The 19493-nt window shown below is 46.7% G+C and overlaps 1 protein-coding gene across 4 annotated transcripts in view; it reads left to right on the forward strand.

Annotated features, from left to right (window-relative positions):
* The window catches only part of MARCHF8 (membrane associated ring-CH-type finger 8), a 133683-nt gene extending 116428 nt beyond the window's left edge, over positions 1-17255 (forward strand). For 3 of the 4 annotated variants that reach the window (XM_032432202.1, XM_032432203.1, XM_032432204.1), the window contains 5 exons: positions 11384-11466; positions 11713-12552; positions 13973-14153; positions 16319-16466; positions 16887-17255. In XM_032432202.1, coding sequence (XP_032288093.1) covers positions 11384-11466; positions 11713-12552; positions 13973-14153; positions 16319-16466; positions 16887-17191 — 1557 coding nt within the window. In that variant the 3' untranslated portion in view covers positions 17192-17255. The remainder of the gene's footprint in view (positions 1-11383; positions 11467-11712; positions 12553-13972; positions 14154-16318; positions 16467-16886) is intronic. The other variant, XM_032432205.1, reaches the window with a different exon arrangement.
* The last annotated feature ends 2238 nt before the right edge of the window (positions 17256-19493 follow it).

Below are 19493 nucleotides of genomic sequence, written 5' to 3' on the forward strand. Positions count from 1 at the left end.
TTAAACATTTTAAAAGTACATAGTAGCCCCTATTGCCTTGCCCCAATGATGAGGGCAGTTCTGAAGGAATCAACACCCTGTGCCTCAAATATATGTCTGTTTATGGTTTTAGTAAGATTTTATTTGAAGGGAAGTTTCCTCTTACAGTTTAAAAAAAATGTTTGTAAACCACTGGCTTACAGTGTCTATAGGAACATTTTAGGGGCTTGGTGCAAATTGGGTTGTGATATTCTGAGTTGCCTTGTGATAGTTTTGGAGTTAGATGGACAAGGATTTACTAGCCATGTGACTTTGAGGAAGGATACTTCTTTGAACTTTAATTTCCTGTTGAGTAAAATTAGGGAATAATACAACCTTCATGGTTGTTGTGAGTCTTGGGGATAATGTTTGCAAGGAACCCTAGGGCAGCTCCCTCATTGCAGTGAATCCGTGAACTAACTGTAGTCAAACTTTGTTGAACCCTGGTGATCTTAGGTGAATTGGGTCACGATAGTTCTTGATGATAGCTATTATTATTTTATTACTGATCAAAAGCAGGACTACATACTTTAAAATAAATATCAACTGGGGTGGAAATTAAGAAATCTAATAAAAACTCTGGCCTTTTCCTTTCTTCCTTCTTGCATACATTTTTATTGTGTGTTCTTTGTGCCAGGCACTGAGCTGGGTACTGGCATAAAATGATCAAAACAAACATGGCCACTGATGTGACACTTCCCTGTGGGCAGGGTTGGAGTTTTCTTAAAAAGCAATTTTAGCTCCACACTTTCTTTCAGAAACAGGGTAACTGTGAAAACTTCACAGCTTTCTGCCATATAGTAGGGCCAAGAAGATGTGGACCTCTTCTATTTTCAGAGCAGGAGTTCCTGCCCACTGAACTGGGGTCAGAGGGAAATCTCAGGAGTGGTATGTTATGCACACATTACTTCCCAATGAACCATCAGCATGAAATTTTGTTGCAAAATGTACCCCTCTGAGATAAGAAAGTTGTATAATGTGGAGTTGTTAGGCATGAACCAGTTACATGGGGTTGGGGAGGGAGGGCGGGACTGCTATGAAAGGTAACTTTGTTTTTGAGAACGCAGTTCTTTCTTGCAATATTTATAAAATGAACCTGTTGTTTGAGGCCACTTTAGGCCATGGCACATAAAACTCTATTTTCAGTATAGCAGACATACTTAAGCAGATGCTTCATACCCTTGAGACAGAAGATACAAAAAAAGGTTAGAACACACACATGTTTTATGCTACCTGAAATCTCCGTTGTCTCTCGTAGGAAACATTTTCTGCTGACTCCGCCTCCAGCTGAGTTCAGTGCTAGTTTGTGTCCAGGGTAGTCAGTCACCTGCAGTGTGTATTATGTTCCCGCAGTTTACCGCTTACTGGTAACTGAAGTTACATGAAGTCAAGATTGAGAGCAGGTAAAAATAAACCTTCATCTGTCTCCTCGTGTTCCATCTAGATCTTGTTACGGAGTGATGGGGTGTCTCATTCAGTGTTTGTTAGAGGCTCCCCATGTTTTGTTGTAGCCTCAGAAACCACGCTCCCCTTTCAAAGAAGGAAACAGGCAGGTTAGGTGGAATGTGCGAGAGGTGGCTAGACGGCTCCTCTGCCTTTAAAATGGGCATCCAGGTGCGATCCTCTTAGTTAAATTAAGGGAGAATATTGGAACATTTAAGCAGTTTTGATCGCAAAGTCTTCACCCAGTACTTGGTTTTGCATTAATGGTAATGACGCTAAGCGGGTACTCTGTTGTATTTCGTTTACCGGTAAATCTTCAGAGTGAGGTGATATGCTTCCCTGTCCAGGGGAACCGTACCACAATGGCCCCCCACCTAAAGGCTCTCTTATCGCCCCGCGCAAGATATCCTCAGCATTGAGGTATCGTCATCTGTAACGTAGACAAGGGGGCCCAGTGCAGCATATACGAGGATTACAAAGTTCAGATTTTGTCCCACACTTAACTAACTCTATGCCAAGCATTGTGCTCTGAATGCTGAACCAAACAGGAAAGAGATGAGTAAGCAGACCTCCAGAAAATATGGGCAGCTGGGGAGAATTATTATGAAGGTAAAAGACAAGGGGCTGAGGTAGAGAATGACAAGGAACCAAAGTTTAGAAGGGTGCTTGGGGAAGGTGTGGCAGAGGAGGGGCTACTTACAGCAGGACATAAACAGTGAAAAGGAGCCAGCCAGGATGGGATTAAACTGTAGAAAATGGTTGTCACCTCCCTGAGAAATCCAAAACAATAGGTAGAAATGAAAGGCAGATGTGCTGGGAGTGATGACTGTCATAGCTGTGCCCAACTGCAGGGGGCCTGTCAACCATGTCGGCTGGGGGCACTCCAGTGAGGACCACTGCACTTTGGCCTAAAACTCTTTACAGGGAGGCTGGAATTCCCTGGGGGTGCTTGAACTCAGTCCGACTGGAATTTTTTCAGGCACCAGGAATTTGCTTAGGCCACGCTCATTGTAGAGGCTGGACTTTCTAGAGCCTCTGCTCAGGCCTCTCTTAGCATACGGACATGGCATTAGTTTACCTTGAGGGACGCATTCTCACTTGACCCTGAGAATTGAACTTGGTCCAGGTGGCACAGTTTCTCGAGCAAGTTCATGAGATTGGTAGCACTTATAAGGAGATGGTAGTGAAAAGCTAGACATACGTCATGAAAACTGGAGCACGGGTACTGTCCTTTCTGCAGTCAGGCAATTAGTCATACTAGGCTCTGACATTTGCTGAAGGCTGGTACCTGGTAGAATATTTTAGAGCTCTGTGTAGTTTTATTCAGATACCATAAGCGTTATGTGCCTCTGGTTAATCAGATATTCCTGGGTCCAAGTCAGACCAGACCTGTTGAGCGGGCACCTAAAATTACTGCTGTTCTATTGTTTGGCAAGGAGATCTGAGTGAATTTAAGCATTGGCTCTCCTAGATCTCTTGAATATTTTCTAGTTATTGCTGCCATTTCATAGGAATGAGTTATAGTACAATGTCATGTGTAGACGTACATACAGCCTTAGGAAGGAGGCCACACTGTGGTATGGTTGTCAAGACTGGTGTCTGCTTCTCTGTGTTTCTAAATACAAAGTTGACCAGTGACAGACTTAGGTTGCTCAGACTTATAGGTTAAGTACAAGCCAAAATATACCTTTCTTAATTTATATTGAAGAAAACATCTATCCCAAAGACAAGATACTTTCCTGTGGCAGGAACAGGGAAGTGACTCGGAGGAGTTGAGTGGCATCACCAACATGGTGTAACCTCACTTGGGATCCTGATGGAGTGCCATGGGCACTGTTTTGCTCTTTGGCTCACCTTTTGCAGAGATTGACCATGTTTTCATATATATTTTTTCTTCTGACTGCTTATAATTTCATTTTTGGCTAAAGCTTTAGACCAGCGGTTTTCAAAACTTAGTTCTGAGTCTTCTTGAGGGGGAAGGGGCAAGGTTAAAACCAGTGTCATAATAACACTAGCAGATTATTTAATTGCCTTTTCACTCTTACTCTCTCATGAGTGTACAGTGGAGCTTCCCAGGGCCATGTAGCATCCGAGATGACATCTTCTCTCTGACACTAATGGAATGTGTGCTGGTGGCCTTGTGTTTTAAAGTTCTCTTTTCTTTTTAGAAAGAGAGAGGAGGGTGAGGGACAGAAGGAGAGGGAAAGAGTGAATCTTAAGCAGGCTCCATGCCCAGCGAGGAGCCAGACTCAGGGCTCAGTTCTCACGACCCTGAGATCATGACCTGAGCTGAAATCAAGAGTTGTACACTTAATTGACTGAGCCACCCAGGTGCCCCTTTTGTTTTAAAGTTTTCTAATATAGTAAAGATTGACCGATGTAACCCACATAAACACAAGCTCTTTGGGGGCCTCAGTAATTTTTTAGAGCATAAAGGCGTCCTGAGACCAACAAGTTGGAGAACCTGTTTTACATCTATGAATAGGCAGTCACTGCAGAGTGCACTTATTTTATTAAAACATTCAAATTCCTTGAACACCTACTGTGTGTCAGGCACTATGCTAGGCTAAACAGCAGCGGCTTCTGAGTCAGCATATTATTCCAGAAACATCTTTTTATAAACCTTGATAAGTGCTATGAAAGAAAAGAATGGGATTACAAGGACAGTGAAAAGCCCCTTTTGAGGAGAAATCTTAGGAGGGGCTGGTCATGCTGGATGGGGTGTGGGAGCATCCTCAGGAAGAGCAAGGGGGTGTGGGGTGCAGGGTGACCCAACACCGTGATTTTGGATCTTTTTATGGTTACACTTGTACTTTCTGGGAATGTGAAGTTATCTTTGCTCAGAAATCATTGCCTTTAATGTAATTTATTGAAAACCAGCTATATTTGTAAGGTTCCCAACAACAGCTAAAAGCCTGCTTTGGAAAATGAGCTATGAGAAAGTCCCCTCAGTGGTTCCTTTGCCTCTAACAGTGCTGTGATATATGCGCCTCATTGTGCTGGGGATGTAGTAGTATTCCCGTAACTCTAACTCTCTCTAAAAGGCCACTGTAGAAAAGAATTCAATGTTAGCACTACTTGCTAGGCAGTAATGAGAGTCATTTATAATGGAACTCATTTGAGAATTCAGTAGTTTTTATTGTACACTCTCCTCCATGAATCCTATATTGTATATGTTCTATATTTACTTTCTTAATGGTCAGTTTTAATTAATTGCTGTTGTGAAAGCTTGTTCTTGGCACATGCCTTCATCAAGAGTCAACATGTATTTATCAGAGCAGCCACAGAACTGGCTCTCCTTCAATTGTAGCTCATTTTCGAAGTTGAATACAACTGGGTATTTATAGAAATCAGAGTCTCTCTTTATAAGGAAGCATTTGTTTTCACAGAGCAACTTCTGTGCTAAGCAGAAAGTTTGCTGAAATTCAGTGTCAGTCTGTATTGCAGTCTAACCAAGTTAGACTTTATTTGGCTTTATTTATGTGAAGTCAGGCCTGCTGAGCTGGCAGTAAGGAGCAGATTATTATCTCCTGGTCTGGGAGGGAGTGAGGACGGCAGTAGCATTTAGTCATGTACTGAGCAGTAACTAAGTGTCAGGTAGTCTGCTAAGCACCATTTCTAAAATGCCCCACCCTGATGCCCAGACCCTGTGTATGTGATGAGGCATCATTCCCAGGATATTATGTTGTATGAATCACATGAGCTCTTAAAAGCAGAGCCCTTTCTCTGGCTGGTGGCTCAAAAGAGGACACGAGAGATTGGAAGTAAGAGTGGACTTGAGAATGGGGAGGGATTGACAGGGAACTCAGGTGGCCCCTGACTGACAGCCACATCCTGCCACCAACCCGAATGAATGTGGAAGTGTATTCTTCCCCAGAGCGTCCAGAAAGGAGGGAGACCCTGAGCAGAGAACCCCATCACACTACGGGTCAGATCCAGCATTTGCGTGGTTTTAAGGCACGGAGGGTGCGCTCCTGTGTTACACAGCGGTAGAATGTAATACAGGTGGAAACGCTGTCCTCATGGAGGAAAGCCCTTCCTTCTCGGGCGCTGTGAGAACTCGCGCCTCTCAAATCTCCATGCTCACGGTGTCACATGCTCTCCTGATTGAGCCGTCGTCTTCTTTTTCTTCTTTGGGTATTTTGTATTTGTAGAAATAGTGTAATAACTTTCAAATTATTTTGACCATGATCAAAATTTGACCATGATTATTTTGTACCATGATTGGTACAAAACAGTTTTTACATTGAAACTCCGTTTACTCACAAACACAACTGAAAGAAAAAATTCCTCCAAAAGACTTAATCCTTAGGATGTCAGATGCATTCTGACATCTATTTTATTTCATTTATAAAAATTATGGATCATGACTCACTAACTCCATTTCTTCACAGGCCTTTCCAGAGTTGGAAAATCGGTACAGCTGATTGTGCTTCTGTAGTTTTATTTTACTTCTTAAACTTTTAATCACATGTTATTTAAAAAATGAATTTGTGGTTAGGAAATATGTGTTCATGGTAAAAGAGGTGTACTGGTTGGGAAGGGTCTCCATTGAAGTACTTCTTTCTCCTGCCCAGGGTCTCTGGTCTCCTTCCACATTTCAGAGGAAACCACTGTTAGGAGCCTTGCAGTGTGTACCGTCCTGTTGATAAATAGTCTGCACGGGCCGGCACACAGGGTGTGGCTCTCCCCTCTGCCTGTCCCTCCACGTCCCAAGTACTGGGCAGAACAGTACCTTTCCCTTCGTTGAATGACCGCCTAGTGTTCCTTTCTGTTGATGTAGCAGCACTGACTCAGTCAGCTCCAGGCCCATGGGCACTGAGGTCATGCCGGGTGATTGCTCCCCCAAACAGTGCTGAACAAACCTATTTGTGCATATGTGTGGGGATGAATTCCGAAAGAAGAATTGCCGGGACAAAGTGAATGTGCATTTGTAATTTAGAGAGTAATTGCCAAATTGCCCTCTTCTGGAGTTAAGCAATTTGCTTTCCCACCAGCAGTGTATAAGCATGGCTGTTTTCCCACATGTTTGCCAACACAGGTATTAGTTGATTTAAAACAAAACAAACAGACTTTTTTGTTGTTGCTGATGGTGTATCTCATTGTAGTTTTAATTTGTATTTCTCATTGTAAGAGAGGTTAAGCATCTTTTTATGTTTTTTTTTTTAAGATTTTATTTATTTATTTGACAGAGACACAGTGAGAGAGGGAACACAGGCAGGGGGAGCGGGAGAGGGAGAAGCAGGCCTCCTGCTGAGCAGGGAGCCCGATGCGGGGCTCGATCCCAGGACCCTGGGATCATGACCTGAGCCAAAGGCAGACGCTTAATGGCTGGGCCACCCAGGCACCCCAACATCTTTTTATGTTTTAAGAGCCATCTGTACTTCGTTTCTCCATTTTTTTCTATTAAGTTTGAGGGCACTTGTAAACAGGAGCCCAGCTTGTCTCTTACCTTCCTTATCCAGTCCTTCTTCAAATTGCTCCTGGCTTAAAAGCAAATGAACCCAACCAGACCATTTCTTGTGGCCCTATACCTGTTGATGTAAATCAGATGGGTGAATTCACTTTTGTTAGGGCCCTGAGCCCCAGATGTAGCTTTGCCAGTAAATGAAAAGAAGATCCACTGAGGGTTTACAGCAGAGAAGGAGGGAGGGGGTGGTAGAGAGGGAGGTTGGGAAGTAACCTCTTGGAAGGAGCAGGGGAAGGAAGTGAAGCAAGAGGAGAGCCGGGGAAGGTCCGGCTGGTGTCCTGCAGTGAGAAAGTCCCTCTGAGTGAAATTGGTTAAGTTCCTGGCATGGACGGAGAAAAGTACTTGCTGAGTCTGTTTCAACGGCAGTAGGTTCTTGCAAAAGGAAACGCCAGCTTCTACCAAAGCTATATTGGAAGTTTTCCTTTGGTTGTTTTTGGCAGCCTTGACAAAGTAATTTAAAACAGTGAGTTTGATAGGAAAGACAACCACTAAGTGACTTGAGTACTGACAAATTATCTAAAATTGTCATTCCTAAGAAATAAACTCAACTGGGATTTAGGCCTGGATGGAATCCAGAGGTTTGTTTGCATAATTGATTACAACATCTTAAGAGGAGGGGATTTTTTACGAAAATTTTTTTGTAGTGAGATTGCTTTACATTCCTTTACATGACCAGAACTTTTGTTTGAGAACCAACAAAGAGCTTCAGGAACACAGAGCTTTAGTTTTCTCGACACATGGGAATGTTCTCATTATGAACATTTACACGTACTTTTGCAGCAGAGTCCTAGTGTGGTCTGATCTTCTGGAGGAGAGAGGGTGCTCTCCTTTTCCCTTAAGGCGAGTAGTGCTGGCCCGTAACCTCCCCCCTGCCACCTGCCCTCTGCCCTCGGGCTGAGCGGGAGAGCTGTCCAGTGCTCCAAGCCTCTGAGGGGGCACTGCTGGCCCCTGACTTATCTTAACGTCCCCAGCTGGACTCTGGCACTGTATTTGAACTGTATTTGTAGGCTTCATTTTGTCCTTGCTGTTGACGATCATTCCAGTCTTTAAAATCCTCATTGGTAGGTTGATAGATTTTACTCAGCTTGATACCAGCAACAAGTTAAGCTTTTTAAAATTGTTGATGCTATGCTTTGGTGATCGTTTTACATGTGGACTTGTCCTGAACTTCAACTTCTTTAGCTGGAAACAGCAGGCGCCTCTTAAGAGATCTGTGATGGCCCCACAAATCTTGCTTGTTTTCTCATTCTTACTGGAGGAGTCAGCCAGGATAAGGAATTTGTTGGTTTGTATGTATGGATGTATTTATAAAGATTTTATTTATTTATTTGAGAGAGAGAGCGAGAGATCAGGAGCAGGGGGGAGGGATAGAAGGAGAAGCAGAGGAGCCCGATGTGGGACTCGACCTGCTGAAGGCAGACACTTAATTGACTGAGCCACCCAGGTGCCCTTGTTGGTTTGTATTTATATAAAACAACAGAAAGTAGATTTTAAAAAATTTCCTTGAAACCTCATGATCTAATAAGAGAAATTTTTTCTCTGTAATTGGGAGGCTTGTTGAGGCTTGGACATTACCTGCTGAAAATGTCTCGTGATTTTTTGTGGGATTGGAGAGGATGAAATGAAGACAGGGACACAGATAGGATGTTGAGACTATTCCTTTTTCCCTAAATAAGCAGATCAGGGGCTTGGGACCGCTGCCACCGACTCACAGGCATGATGCTTTGCTGCAGGTACACACATGACTGTATGAGCTCCCAGGGGTCCACCTGAGACACCAAATTCATGGGGAAGTGATCCCAGGTCCTGTTGTGGGTGTGGGCCGTCTGGCTGCTTCCCTGGTGCAGGCCTTGCTCTGTCCTGAGGCTCTTCCCTCCTGCCACCCAGCACTCCCCTGTTTTGGGCGTGTGATGATGTGATCACTACCCCAGACTTCCCTTTTTGACATGGGTCACTTGAATTCAGGACGGGAGTGAGAAGCCATTTTCTTTTGATTTCAGCTTCCTGTCTGAGACCTGCCTCCTCCCAGGAAACCGACTATTTTCCACATTCAGTTAGAACATGTGGGTTCTTTGGTGACTCAGCAGATGTGCTAGTTGAGTACTACTGCAGGATTTTAGCACACACATTCAATGTGATATCATGTAACTTCTTGGACCAGGTTTCAGGTTAAGCTGGATTTTAAAGTGATGTTTAGTTCTCCAGCTGGGGAGCGGGACCATTGAAGCCCCCAATATGACTGCCAGGTCTGGCTCTCTCCAGGTGGGCGCATTTGCTGGGGAGGGCAGATGGGGAGAGCTTCTGGGCAGTGGTGCTGCCGGTCTTGGTGGCTGGCCCATGGCAGGGGTCCCGTAGCTTCAGTGCCAGGATGAGACCCAGCCCCTGGGGATGGGGCTTAGCAAGAGTGGGGTCTAGACCTCAGCCAGGGAATTGTGGGCCTCCCTCGAATCATGGAGCAGGGCTGAAGGCCACTTGGGGGGGGGCGGTGCCTGGGGAAGGTAGGGAGGTAATGTGGGCTTGCTCTTGATAAGACTCATGGTACTGTTTTCATGTGGCTGTTTAGGTGTGTGAGGCAGATGCTCACTCAAGCTGACTGTCTTAGGAGGGAAGAATGCATTTATATGAATATGCATAGTGCTCTGAGGGCCATGGGAACTCAGGAATCTGAGTCTAGAGAAGGCGTAGCAAGGATCCCAGAGGTTGGAGTGGGAGGCTGGGGGACCCTGGGAGGCTGAGGTACACTCTTCCTGTTTCTCTCCTTCCACTTCTCTTTCCACTGTGGTGCTCCTTCACCCTCCTAGAGCTCTTTTCTCATCTTGGCTTGTTTATAAGCCCTCAAAGCCCCTGATCTGTGTCACGACCTTTTGCTACACATTCTTTCAAATTTAAATTTTCTTTTAATTTTATTTTATTATGTTATGTTAGTCACCATACATCATTCGTTTTTGATGTGGTGATCCACAATCCATTGTTTTCGTATAACACCCAGTCCTCCATGCAGTATGTGCCCTCCTTAATACCCATCACCGGGCCAACCCATCCCCCACCCCCCTCCCCTCTAAAACCCTCAGTTTGTTTCTCAGAATCCATAGTCTCTCATGGTTCATCTCTCCCTCCGATTTCCACCACCCTTCATTTTTCCCTTCTTTCTCCTAATGTCCTCCATGCTATTCCTTATGTTCCACAAATAAGTGAAATCATATGATAATTGACTTTCTCTGCTTGACTTACTTCACTTAGCATAATCTCCTCCAGTCCCATCCATGTTGATGTAAAAGTTGGGTATTCATCCTTTCTGATGGCTGAGCAATATTCCATTGTATATATGGACCACATCTTCTTTATCCATTCATCTGTTGAAGGGCATCTTGGCTCTTTCCACAGTTTGGCTGTTGCGGACATTGCTGCTATGAACATTGGGGTGCATATGGCCCTTCTTTTCACTACATCTTGATTCTTTTTCTTAAATCACAATCCCATGATTAGAACTCTTGGGAACCTTCTTTGCTCAGCCCCCTCCAGGGCCCCAGGTCGAGCTATGGATTGGCGGCCCTGTGGTCACCTAGTCTCCCTTTTGTGTGAAGAGTTCTGGTGGCGGGGTAGCAAGGTGTCCTGGACCCAGTGTAGGGTGAGTAGGAGAGAGCACTCACATCCAGCCATCCTGATTAGGATTACCCCTGGAACCAGGTTAAAGAGTGCCAGGTGGGGAAGGTAAGCACTGGCAGGGAAGGCCCCTCACATCTCTTTTGCATTTGCATATACCATCTGGTTCTTTTCTCTTCTCTTCTCTCTTTTCCCCTCCCTTCCCTTCCCCTCCCCTTCTGTAGGCTCCCAATGTGGGGCTTGAACTTATGACCCTGAGATCAAGAATTGCATGCTGTACCGACTGAGCCAGCCAGCTCCCCCCGCCCGCCCCCCCCGTCTAGTACTTGATTTCTTGACTATGTATGAACTAATTAAATTTAAAGATTTTTTTTTAATTTATTTATTTGACAGAGAGATAGCACAAGTAGGCAGAGCGGCAGGCAGAGGGAAAGGGAGAAGCAGGCTCTCTGCTGAGCAGGGAGCCCGACGCGGGGCTCGATCCCAGGAGCCTGGGATCATGACCCGAGCCGAAGGCAGCCGCTTAACCGACTGAGCCACCCAGGTGCCCCTGAACTAATTAAATTTAGATGCTCAGGAAATAAAGGATCACTGAATCTGCGGGAGATTGGTATTGCTGCTGTAGAGTCTCAAATAGTTCTTGGCTACACTTTTACACCCATAGAAGAAAAGAGTGCTGTTTGATTTGTTTTGCCTCAGCTCATCAGGACCTTAAATATGTATTATTCAGCGAGCAGTAGGAAATAGCAGGTGTTCTTAGATTCTCTGTCCATTGCCATTCGGAAGGAGATGGTGTCACTGTCCCCTTTGCTCTTTCCTCTGTAACTGACTGGAGGCGTGTCATTGCAGGCTGGGGGTTCTTCGTTGGCGTCGGCTCCGGTGTCCGCCTTCCCTCGCTCTTCTGTCACACCGTCCAATCAGGACATCTGCAGGTAACGCTCTGCTTCAGATGCTGTAGGGGTTCATGTGACATCCCAGAAATAAGCATAAGTGTCTGCAGGTTCTCGATTTTCCATTTGCTCGGTTAGTATGCCTTTGCTGTAAACAGCTGGCTCAGGTTTATGTACTGTTTGCTCACCAAGTTACCACACGAGTCTCATTTCTTCACTTGGATGTCTATTCTCTTTTAAGATTGTTTTTACTTCCTGTGCTTTTATTCCACTGTTCTCTGCATGCAGTTCCAGTGCAGTGTGTTCTGAGTGTTGTCACCAAAGTCCCGTGCAGTCTGCTGTTGTCTTGAAAGCTCTTCCCTGCCAGAGTTCTCTGACACAAGGGCTCACTGTGACAGTTATCTGTAAAGACACATTGTCCAAGAGAAATTCCTGTGGTTCAGAACGGGCCCAGGCCTTGAAGCCTGTTGACAATACCAAAGCCAGAAGAACACTAAAGTTCTCAAAATCCTTAAACGATGTGGGCGAGAAGGCCCAGGATACTGTGGAAAGTTTTGACTATGTGGAAAGAACTTGCTCCGAAGGGAAACTGATACTCCCTCCAGATCCGGGTCTGAGAATTAACAGGTTCCACCAAAAGGAAAAAAGAGCACTGCATCGCAAACCTCTTGGCAATTCCAAACATTCTTGTGTTTCCTCCCTTTCTGCCAATCGATCAACTGCCTCAGAGGTGGAAGCTGGCAAGGGGGGCATGCACGTCCCCCTTTTGGAGGAGAAAGCAGATGGCGAAGCCGTGTCCCGGAGCCGGCGGCTGCTCCGGTACCTGTTCTCGCTCTCACACGGCTCGAGCGCCCGCAGCCTGCACAGGTTCCATGAGCTGGAGAACTGTGCCGCCCGTCTGCACACCGCCAAGTCCTCCAGCGGGCTGGCAGGGAGCGCGGGCTTCTGCTCGGATGAGATGGGAGACGACGATGTCTTTGAGGACAGCACATCTGCAAAGTGGAAAAGCAAGGTCCTGCGGGCGCCCCTCTGCTCAGTGGAGAAGGACAGTGACCTGGATTGTCCTTCTCCCCCCTCTGAAAAATGCCCCCCGATCTCTCCTGTGTCCACGTCAGGGGATGCCTGCAGGTTGGTTTGCCAAGAACCACCATTCTGACCAGCTCTGCTCCCCAGACCTCGGTGGCCTCATCTTGCTTTTAATATGTGAAGTTTCAGGAAAATGAAGTAATGGGGGGGGGCGTTGGTAGACAATTGTGGGTTAATGGTTTTCTCCAGAACAATGGAGTATTGATATCATTTGACAAACCAGTTTTTATGAGATGGGTCCCAGATAGTTTCACAGATGATTAAAGGGGAAGAAGCTACACATATTAAAGGCCAAGCTGACTCTTCTCAACCAAAAATAAGTAGAGTTTGCTTAAGGAAATTGGAAGAAAGAAAATAGTATCTCGTTTTCCAGCTTGAGGATGTAGATGTTAAGCATTGGCTGCCCCTTCCAGCTTCATTTTTACCCTTTGTTCCAGTTGCAACACAGTGTACATGGGAAGAGGCCGGCCTCCCGCAGCACCTTCCTTCCTTCCTTTTTAGCTCGGATGTGGTCACCTCTGCCCAGGTCCTGACTCCACTTCCCACCTTTGTCTTCCCATGTGCAGCATCCTTGTCTGGCTTCCAGAATCTTTCAGAATCCGCTCTTTGTCACCACTCTCAAGCTTTCCCTATTCCAGTCTTTCCCTGGGTGCCCCTTCCGGGCCAGCTGTTACCATTTCTAACAGTTGGATCAGAAACCCCTCTCACAGAAACAAAGAGCTGTGAGCCTGGCCAGGGCCCAGCTCCTGTCAGGCCAGGTGTCCCTACCTGTTCTCCAGCTGCTGGATCGGACCCTTCTGTTTCTCAAAAGTCTGTTAAGTTCCTTGAGGTTAGTAGCTACATCCTCTTGCATGCACCCTTAGAAATCATGAATGATTTAAAATTATCACTTCCTCAAAAAAGAAACAAATGGCGGCACCTTCTCATGGGGTTTTTAGGTCCAGGAGAGGTCCTGTGTTTTCTCTGTGTACTGTCTGAGGGAGGACAGAGATGTGTAGTATTGTGTGTGAAGGTGAAGTCAGTGATTATGACTAAAAATCAAGTTCATCATCTTTTTAAGTCACTGGTATTTTTGGAAAGTAGAGTGCTAGTTTTGTTTTACACAGAAATTTTTCCTCTAATTATTTTAACATGTTGTGAAAGAGGCTTCCATGTTGCCTTAAATTTGGCTTTCAGTGAAGTTCTTAAATCTTACCAAAAATGACTGCTTTGTCACTTCTTATATCATTTTTTCCTCTCTGATGCAAAATGCCATCCAGACTTTCCATGTTGGTGCGGTAAGCTAGAAGTTTTTAGTTTGTAGTCATTGTTCACATCCGTGTTTGTGTGTTTTTGTGCTTGTGGTCCTTTCTGTGATGTTTGTTGTTGAAAGTTTTCACTGGGGGGATTGACCCTCCCCTGAAGCCTCCTCTTCCCTGGTATGTGGCCCTCCTGGTAACGACTGGCTTTGCTCTCCCCGCAGGATCTGCCACTGTGAAGGGGATGACGAGAGCCCTCTGATCACCCCCTGCCGCTGCACGGGGAGCCTGCACTTCGTGCACCAGACCTGCCTGCAGCAGTGGATCAAGAGCTCCGACACGCGCTGCTGTGAGCTCTGCAAGTACGAGTTCATCATGGAGGTCAAGCTGAAGCCTTTGCGAAAAGTACGTGGAAGGACACCTTTGGAAGTGCTCTCACCTCTTTGAAATGAGGGGCCCCTGGCAGAGTTAGCCCCTTGGCCGGGAGGAAGCCGTCGCTCGCCTACGCTCCTGTCTGTCAGAAGTGGGTGCTGGCACAGGTGTTCACGCTGCAGGCGTCATTTCCGGGTCTTCTCCCCTGCTCCCTCCTCTCAGGAAGAAGCTCTTTCTGACCCTTCAGTCCTAACGTGTTTTTCAGTCAGACTAAGACTGCTTGCTTGTCTGTGTCAGTCGTTTGGCCCTCAGTGGCCCTGTGGTCCCATGTTTGGACCACAGACTGTTTTGTGACATCTTAGCATTTAATTTTATATGTATTAACTGTTCATGTCTTGCCTCTGATTAGGACTGTATATTATTAGACAGTATCTTTCCCTTGCACAAAGCACATAGTACATTTATTTGTTAGATACCTGTGATAAGTATTTGCTAGTTGGTAGGGGGATGCAGGCAGGTCTGGTGCACGAAGTGCAGGCTCCCCGTGCAGCGGCAGGGGGTGATCAGAGGGCTCTCGTCGTCCCCTTCACAGTGGCAGATCCTGCGGGGAGAGCAAAGCCAGTCATTACCAGGAGGGCCACATACCAGGGAAGAGGACGCTTCAAGGGAGGGTCAATCCCCCCAGTGAAAACTTTCAACGACAAACATCACAGGGTGGGTGGGAAAAGAGAGGAACTGCAGGCCCTACGGGAAACGCCCCTCTCTTCAGGCCCCATGTCACGGCTCCCTCTGAGTGGAGCCTCGTCTGGTGGGCGCCTCCTGTGTAAGTGGTTCAATGTGTTTCTCTGTATGCCCGGCACATAAGGTTTTGTTTGGTAGAATAAGACTTGTTCATATCTCAGACTTTTGATACGTATATTCAAGGGGGATCACACAATCACATCACAACACACGAATGTTCGATTAAATGGTGGCAGAGCACGTCAGACATTTAGGAGCATTGGCTGTGGGCTGGAGCCTTGGGGAGGTGGAGTGGTGGTAGCGTCACAGAATGTTTGGGTGTTCAAGCCGTTCTTGAAGGGATTTGGAGTAAAGTGAAAGGAGTTTAGAGAGGTCAGACTGTGTAGAAAAGCATACACCAAAAAGGTGAGGGTGAGCGTTTCAGGTCAGTGTGAAAGGCTTGGGCTGAGTGTACGTAAAGAAATAGCAGGAAATCAGGGAGCAGGGGGGCATTTTAGGAGGAAAGCCAAAAGAAGATACTATATAAAATCATAGCAAAAAGCACTCGGGGTGTTGGAGAGGCAGATGCAAACTACTTAAAAAATGTTTTGCCCCATAAAGACCGTATAATTTATTGGATACCTACTCTCTGCTGGTCCCTCAAATGAGACTTGTAGCAATTCGACCAATGTAGATAATCCACGAGGCTCTACTTTCAGCTTGTCCTACATAGAACCATCTGGAGAGAGGCTGTGACTACGGCTGGCCAAGGATATGCAGAGTGTTTACACTTTGTTCTTTTTCTCCATCTTTATGTTTTCTTCTGATTCGGAAAGCAGTAAATGAAAGAGAAAATCTGGCTCTTTGGAGTCAATTAATGAGCTCCTAGAGGAGATGGGACTGGCAGAGCCTGCTTGTACCAGGAACTCTTAGCATCGATTTCAAGCTGTTGCTGCCAAAGTAGCAAAGGACCAAAGAGTGAGCGCCTTCTGCCATCACCTTCATGATGTAGTGTGACCCATCTAGTGTGTTGTGACGTCATCAACCCTCTTCCCCTTGCCCACGCCAGTCAGCAAGGCAGGGAGGTCTCCTGTGTGCCACCTGGGTCGGGGGCCAACATGCTGGTTTCATCAGGACTGGAACCAGAGAGTCCTTTAGCTAGCCATTGGCTGTCTGCCTGCAAGAATAAGCAGACAAGAGGATTGATCTCTGGTTGTGGTCCATAGCTCATCTTGATCCCAGCTTCTTTTCATTGCATAAAAAGTTGGCTGTTGACAGAATACCACTGCCTGGTACCTGGTTGAAGCCAAGTGGTTTCAGGCGAATGACTTTTGGTATTTGGGAAAATTCATGAAGTCTGGGAAAAGGGGAGGGGAGATTGGGTAAGCCAATCTTACCCATCTACAGTGCTCTCACCCCCATTGTAGCCCTTTATGTCTGGGGTCCTGCACCTCATGCTCTGTGTGTTGTCTTTCCAGTGGGAGAAGTTGCAGATGACGGCCAGTGAGCGCAGGAAGATCATGTGCTCAGTGACATTCCATGTCATCGCCATCACCTGTGTGGTCTGGTCCTTGTATGTGCTCATCGACCGTACCACCGAGGAGATCAAACACGGACAGGCAACAGGTATGTGCTCAGAGTGAAAGATGAGCTCAGCATAGAGATCCTGGATAACACACGGGGGTCATTCCAGATTGGTTTTTAAGTCAGACTTCAAATGTCTGGGTTTCTGGAGCAGGGGCATCAATTATGAAGCACCAAGCATCGTTTTTGGATGTTTCTCTTGCTGTGGTGAGTACTTTTTAAAAAACCCAGTTAGAAGAGGTCAGCTCAGGGAGAATCTCCACACACTGTCTCCTGGAAGAGCAGCAAGATAAGAGAGTGGATACCCTCTGCCATCCCTCTGCCATACCACCTTTGATGAAGCAAGATTTGATGAGTGAAGAATCCATTGGTCATGGGTGGGAAGGTCAGAAGTTGTGTTTTGTTTACTTTAGATCTTAAATTAGGTCTGCTGATAGGCTAACCGGGTTTTTCCCCTTCCAGGAATCCTAGAGTGGCCTTTTTGGACTAAACTGGTGGTTGTGGCCATCGGCTTTACCGGCGGACTTCTTTTTATGTATGTTCAGTGCAAAGTGTATGTACAATTATGGAAGAGACTCAAGGCTTATAACAGAGTAATCTATGTTCAAAACTGTCCAGAAACCAGCAAAAAGAATATTTTCGAAAAATCTGCACTAACAGAACCGAACTTTGAAAATAAAGATGGACATGGAATCTGTCATTCTGACACAAACTCTTCTTGTTGGACAGAACCTGAAGACACTGGAACAGAAATCGTTCATGTCTGATTTTGTGCAGGGGTTAGTTTTCCTGGACATCGAAGAACAGCTGAAGGAAATTGTTTACTGCCAATTGTGTACCTTTTCTTACGTCCTTTAATAGCATAGACCGGGCAGGTGACTGTTTTAATGGCTTCTCTTTTTCTAACCCCTCCTTAGTGAATCTTCTGGAAAGCCCTCACATTGGCTGTGCACGGCCGGGTTCCACTTCTGCCGGCATTTCCACGGGAAGGGAGGTCCCCGTGATGCCATGTGATGGGGAGCTGGCTGGGTTGTGGCCCATGAGACCTTGAGCAGAATGAGAGAATAAAATGCCCAACCCGAGGGAAGAGCAGGAGCAGGGTGGCACCCCGGCCTCTCCCGGTTGGCAGCAGCCCCCACCCTGGCGCGGAGTGTTTGGGACTGTCCAGCAGCCGTGATGAGAGGATTTCCCTCCTCACCAAGAAGAGCCCAGGAGCTGAGCCCGTCTGCCGACGCTGCTGCTGGCCGTTTTCCGGAGCAGACGGGACTGTGGTGCTCTGTGCGTGGTGGTGAGGGATTCACTAAGCAAACAGCACTTTACAAAGAGAGAATCTTTATTTTGTAATATGTGTGTCCAGTGGGATGGACATTTAAAAGAACGTCTCATTTAGAAGCCTTCCTTTCATGATCTCTTTTACGTTATAATAGATCTAAAACCCTTTTTGCCTTATATATTCTAAAAAACCTGACATCTGCTCTGTGTGCATCAAAGGGACTTGTGGCTCTAAAGCAGGACAAACAGATCTGAGGCTTTTTCCTAACATTTCATGGAAATTAATGGATGCCAGATGGCAATTTGAGCCCAATTCCTGTGGTTTCAAGCCTATTTTATGATAAGTCTAAAGACTGCCCCAAACATTTCTTTTTGGACAACACTGAAAAAGAAGGTTATGTGAGATCTAAATGAAAGGAAGTGAGTAATTAGAACAAAAATGAGTATTTAAAATGACTCCTTTCCGGACAAAGCTTTCCAGTTTGTGCTGGCTTCACCAAAAGCGTAAGCATGCGCTGCCCTGGTCTGGGGCTCGGACACCAGGGGTGCTCCTGGGTGCCTGCCACCTTGGATGGCCTCTGGTCCTGGGGAGGTCCTGTGGGTCACTGGCCCGGGCAGAGAGACAGACGGGCTGGCTCTGGGACAAAGGCCAAGAGTGAGCAGCAAACTGCCGGGGCCCACGGTCACTGCCCCCAGCCCCGCCTCTACCCGTGTATAGCCTTAACTGGACTGGACAGAGAGGATCCTTGTGATCAGTTCATTCTATCATCAGGGATTATCTCCTGTACCATTTTCATAAGACAAAACCAAAATCACTACCATCAAATGGCCTTTGTCCCTTTAAAGTCTGCTTAAAATTCTGTTTTTAAAAATGAGTTTCGCTTCGCCGGGTAAATAGGAGTTAACTCCAGGAAAATAGGCCAGGAGGGTCCGCAGTGTCACAGGCATGTGCCCAGGTACTTACTCTCCAGGTGACACTGCATCTGTAGAGCCTCTTCTAAGGGGAAGGTTGCCTGGGGGTCCTGCCCTCAGTCCCCTGAGCCTTAGGTGCCTTGCCTGTCTTCTTAAGAGGATGAAGCAAACACAAGATGATCCCTTTGCCTTTCAGAGTAGAAGTGCTCTGGTTTGTTTGGAAAGCCAGGAGGAGGCTGAAGCGGTCTGAGCTCTGGGGCAGGGCGCGTGGTAGCAGGCTTTGCCCTGCCGTCCCTTCGCATGCGGTGTCTGATTCGTCGGCATCACAGACTCTGGTCTGAGGAGCTGCCCCACCCCACCGTGGCCTTCCTCTGGCTCGGCAGGCACCATCCAGCCATGGCCAGCCCCTGAAAATAGGTCAGCCTGCTCTCTCTCTCCGTCTCCCAGGCCGCATCCAGTCCGTGCCTGTGTTCACTGTGCCCCAAAGTGCAATTACCCACACCCCTTCTCAGCCTGCGGACGCCAGGCAGCTACACGCTGTCTACTCAGGGGAGCCGAGTCCTGGGCCAGCCCTGCCTGTGTCCCTTAGGAGCTGCCCAGGCAAGGCCCCTTGGCCTTGCCCTCTTACAGCAGATGAGTAGTCACGTGAAGACTGGGATCGATTTTTAAGTGGGATTCCTTCCCCTCTCCCTGATGGAACCCCTTACGCTGAACTTGAAAGTCACTAAGACTTCTGCAGAGAGGAAAGCGTGCTTAGGTAGGGATGGCCTCTGGGCAGCCCACCCCTCATGGCCGGCACCCCCTGTGGCAAAGGTGCCTTTATAACCATGACTGCTGTGTTGCTCTCATGTGAAACCCTCCCTTCTTTTCAGGAAGGCCTAACAC

This window comes from Phoca vitulina, unplaced genomic scaffold (genome assembly GCF_004348235.1).
Source record: "Phoca vitulina isolate PV1807 unplaced genomic scaffold, GSC_HSeal_1.0 scaffold48, whole genome shotgun sequence".
In the NCBI taxonomy this organism is placed as follows: Eukaryota; Metazoa; Chordata; class Mammalia; order Carnivora; family Phocidae; genus Phoca; species Phoca vitulina.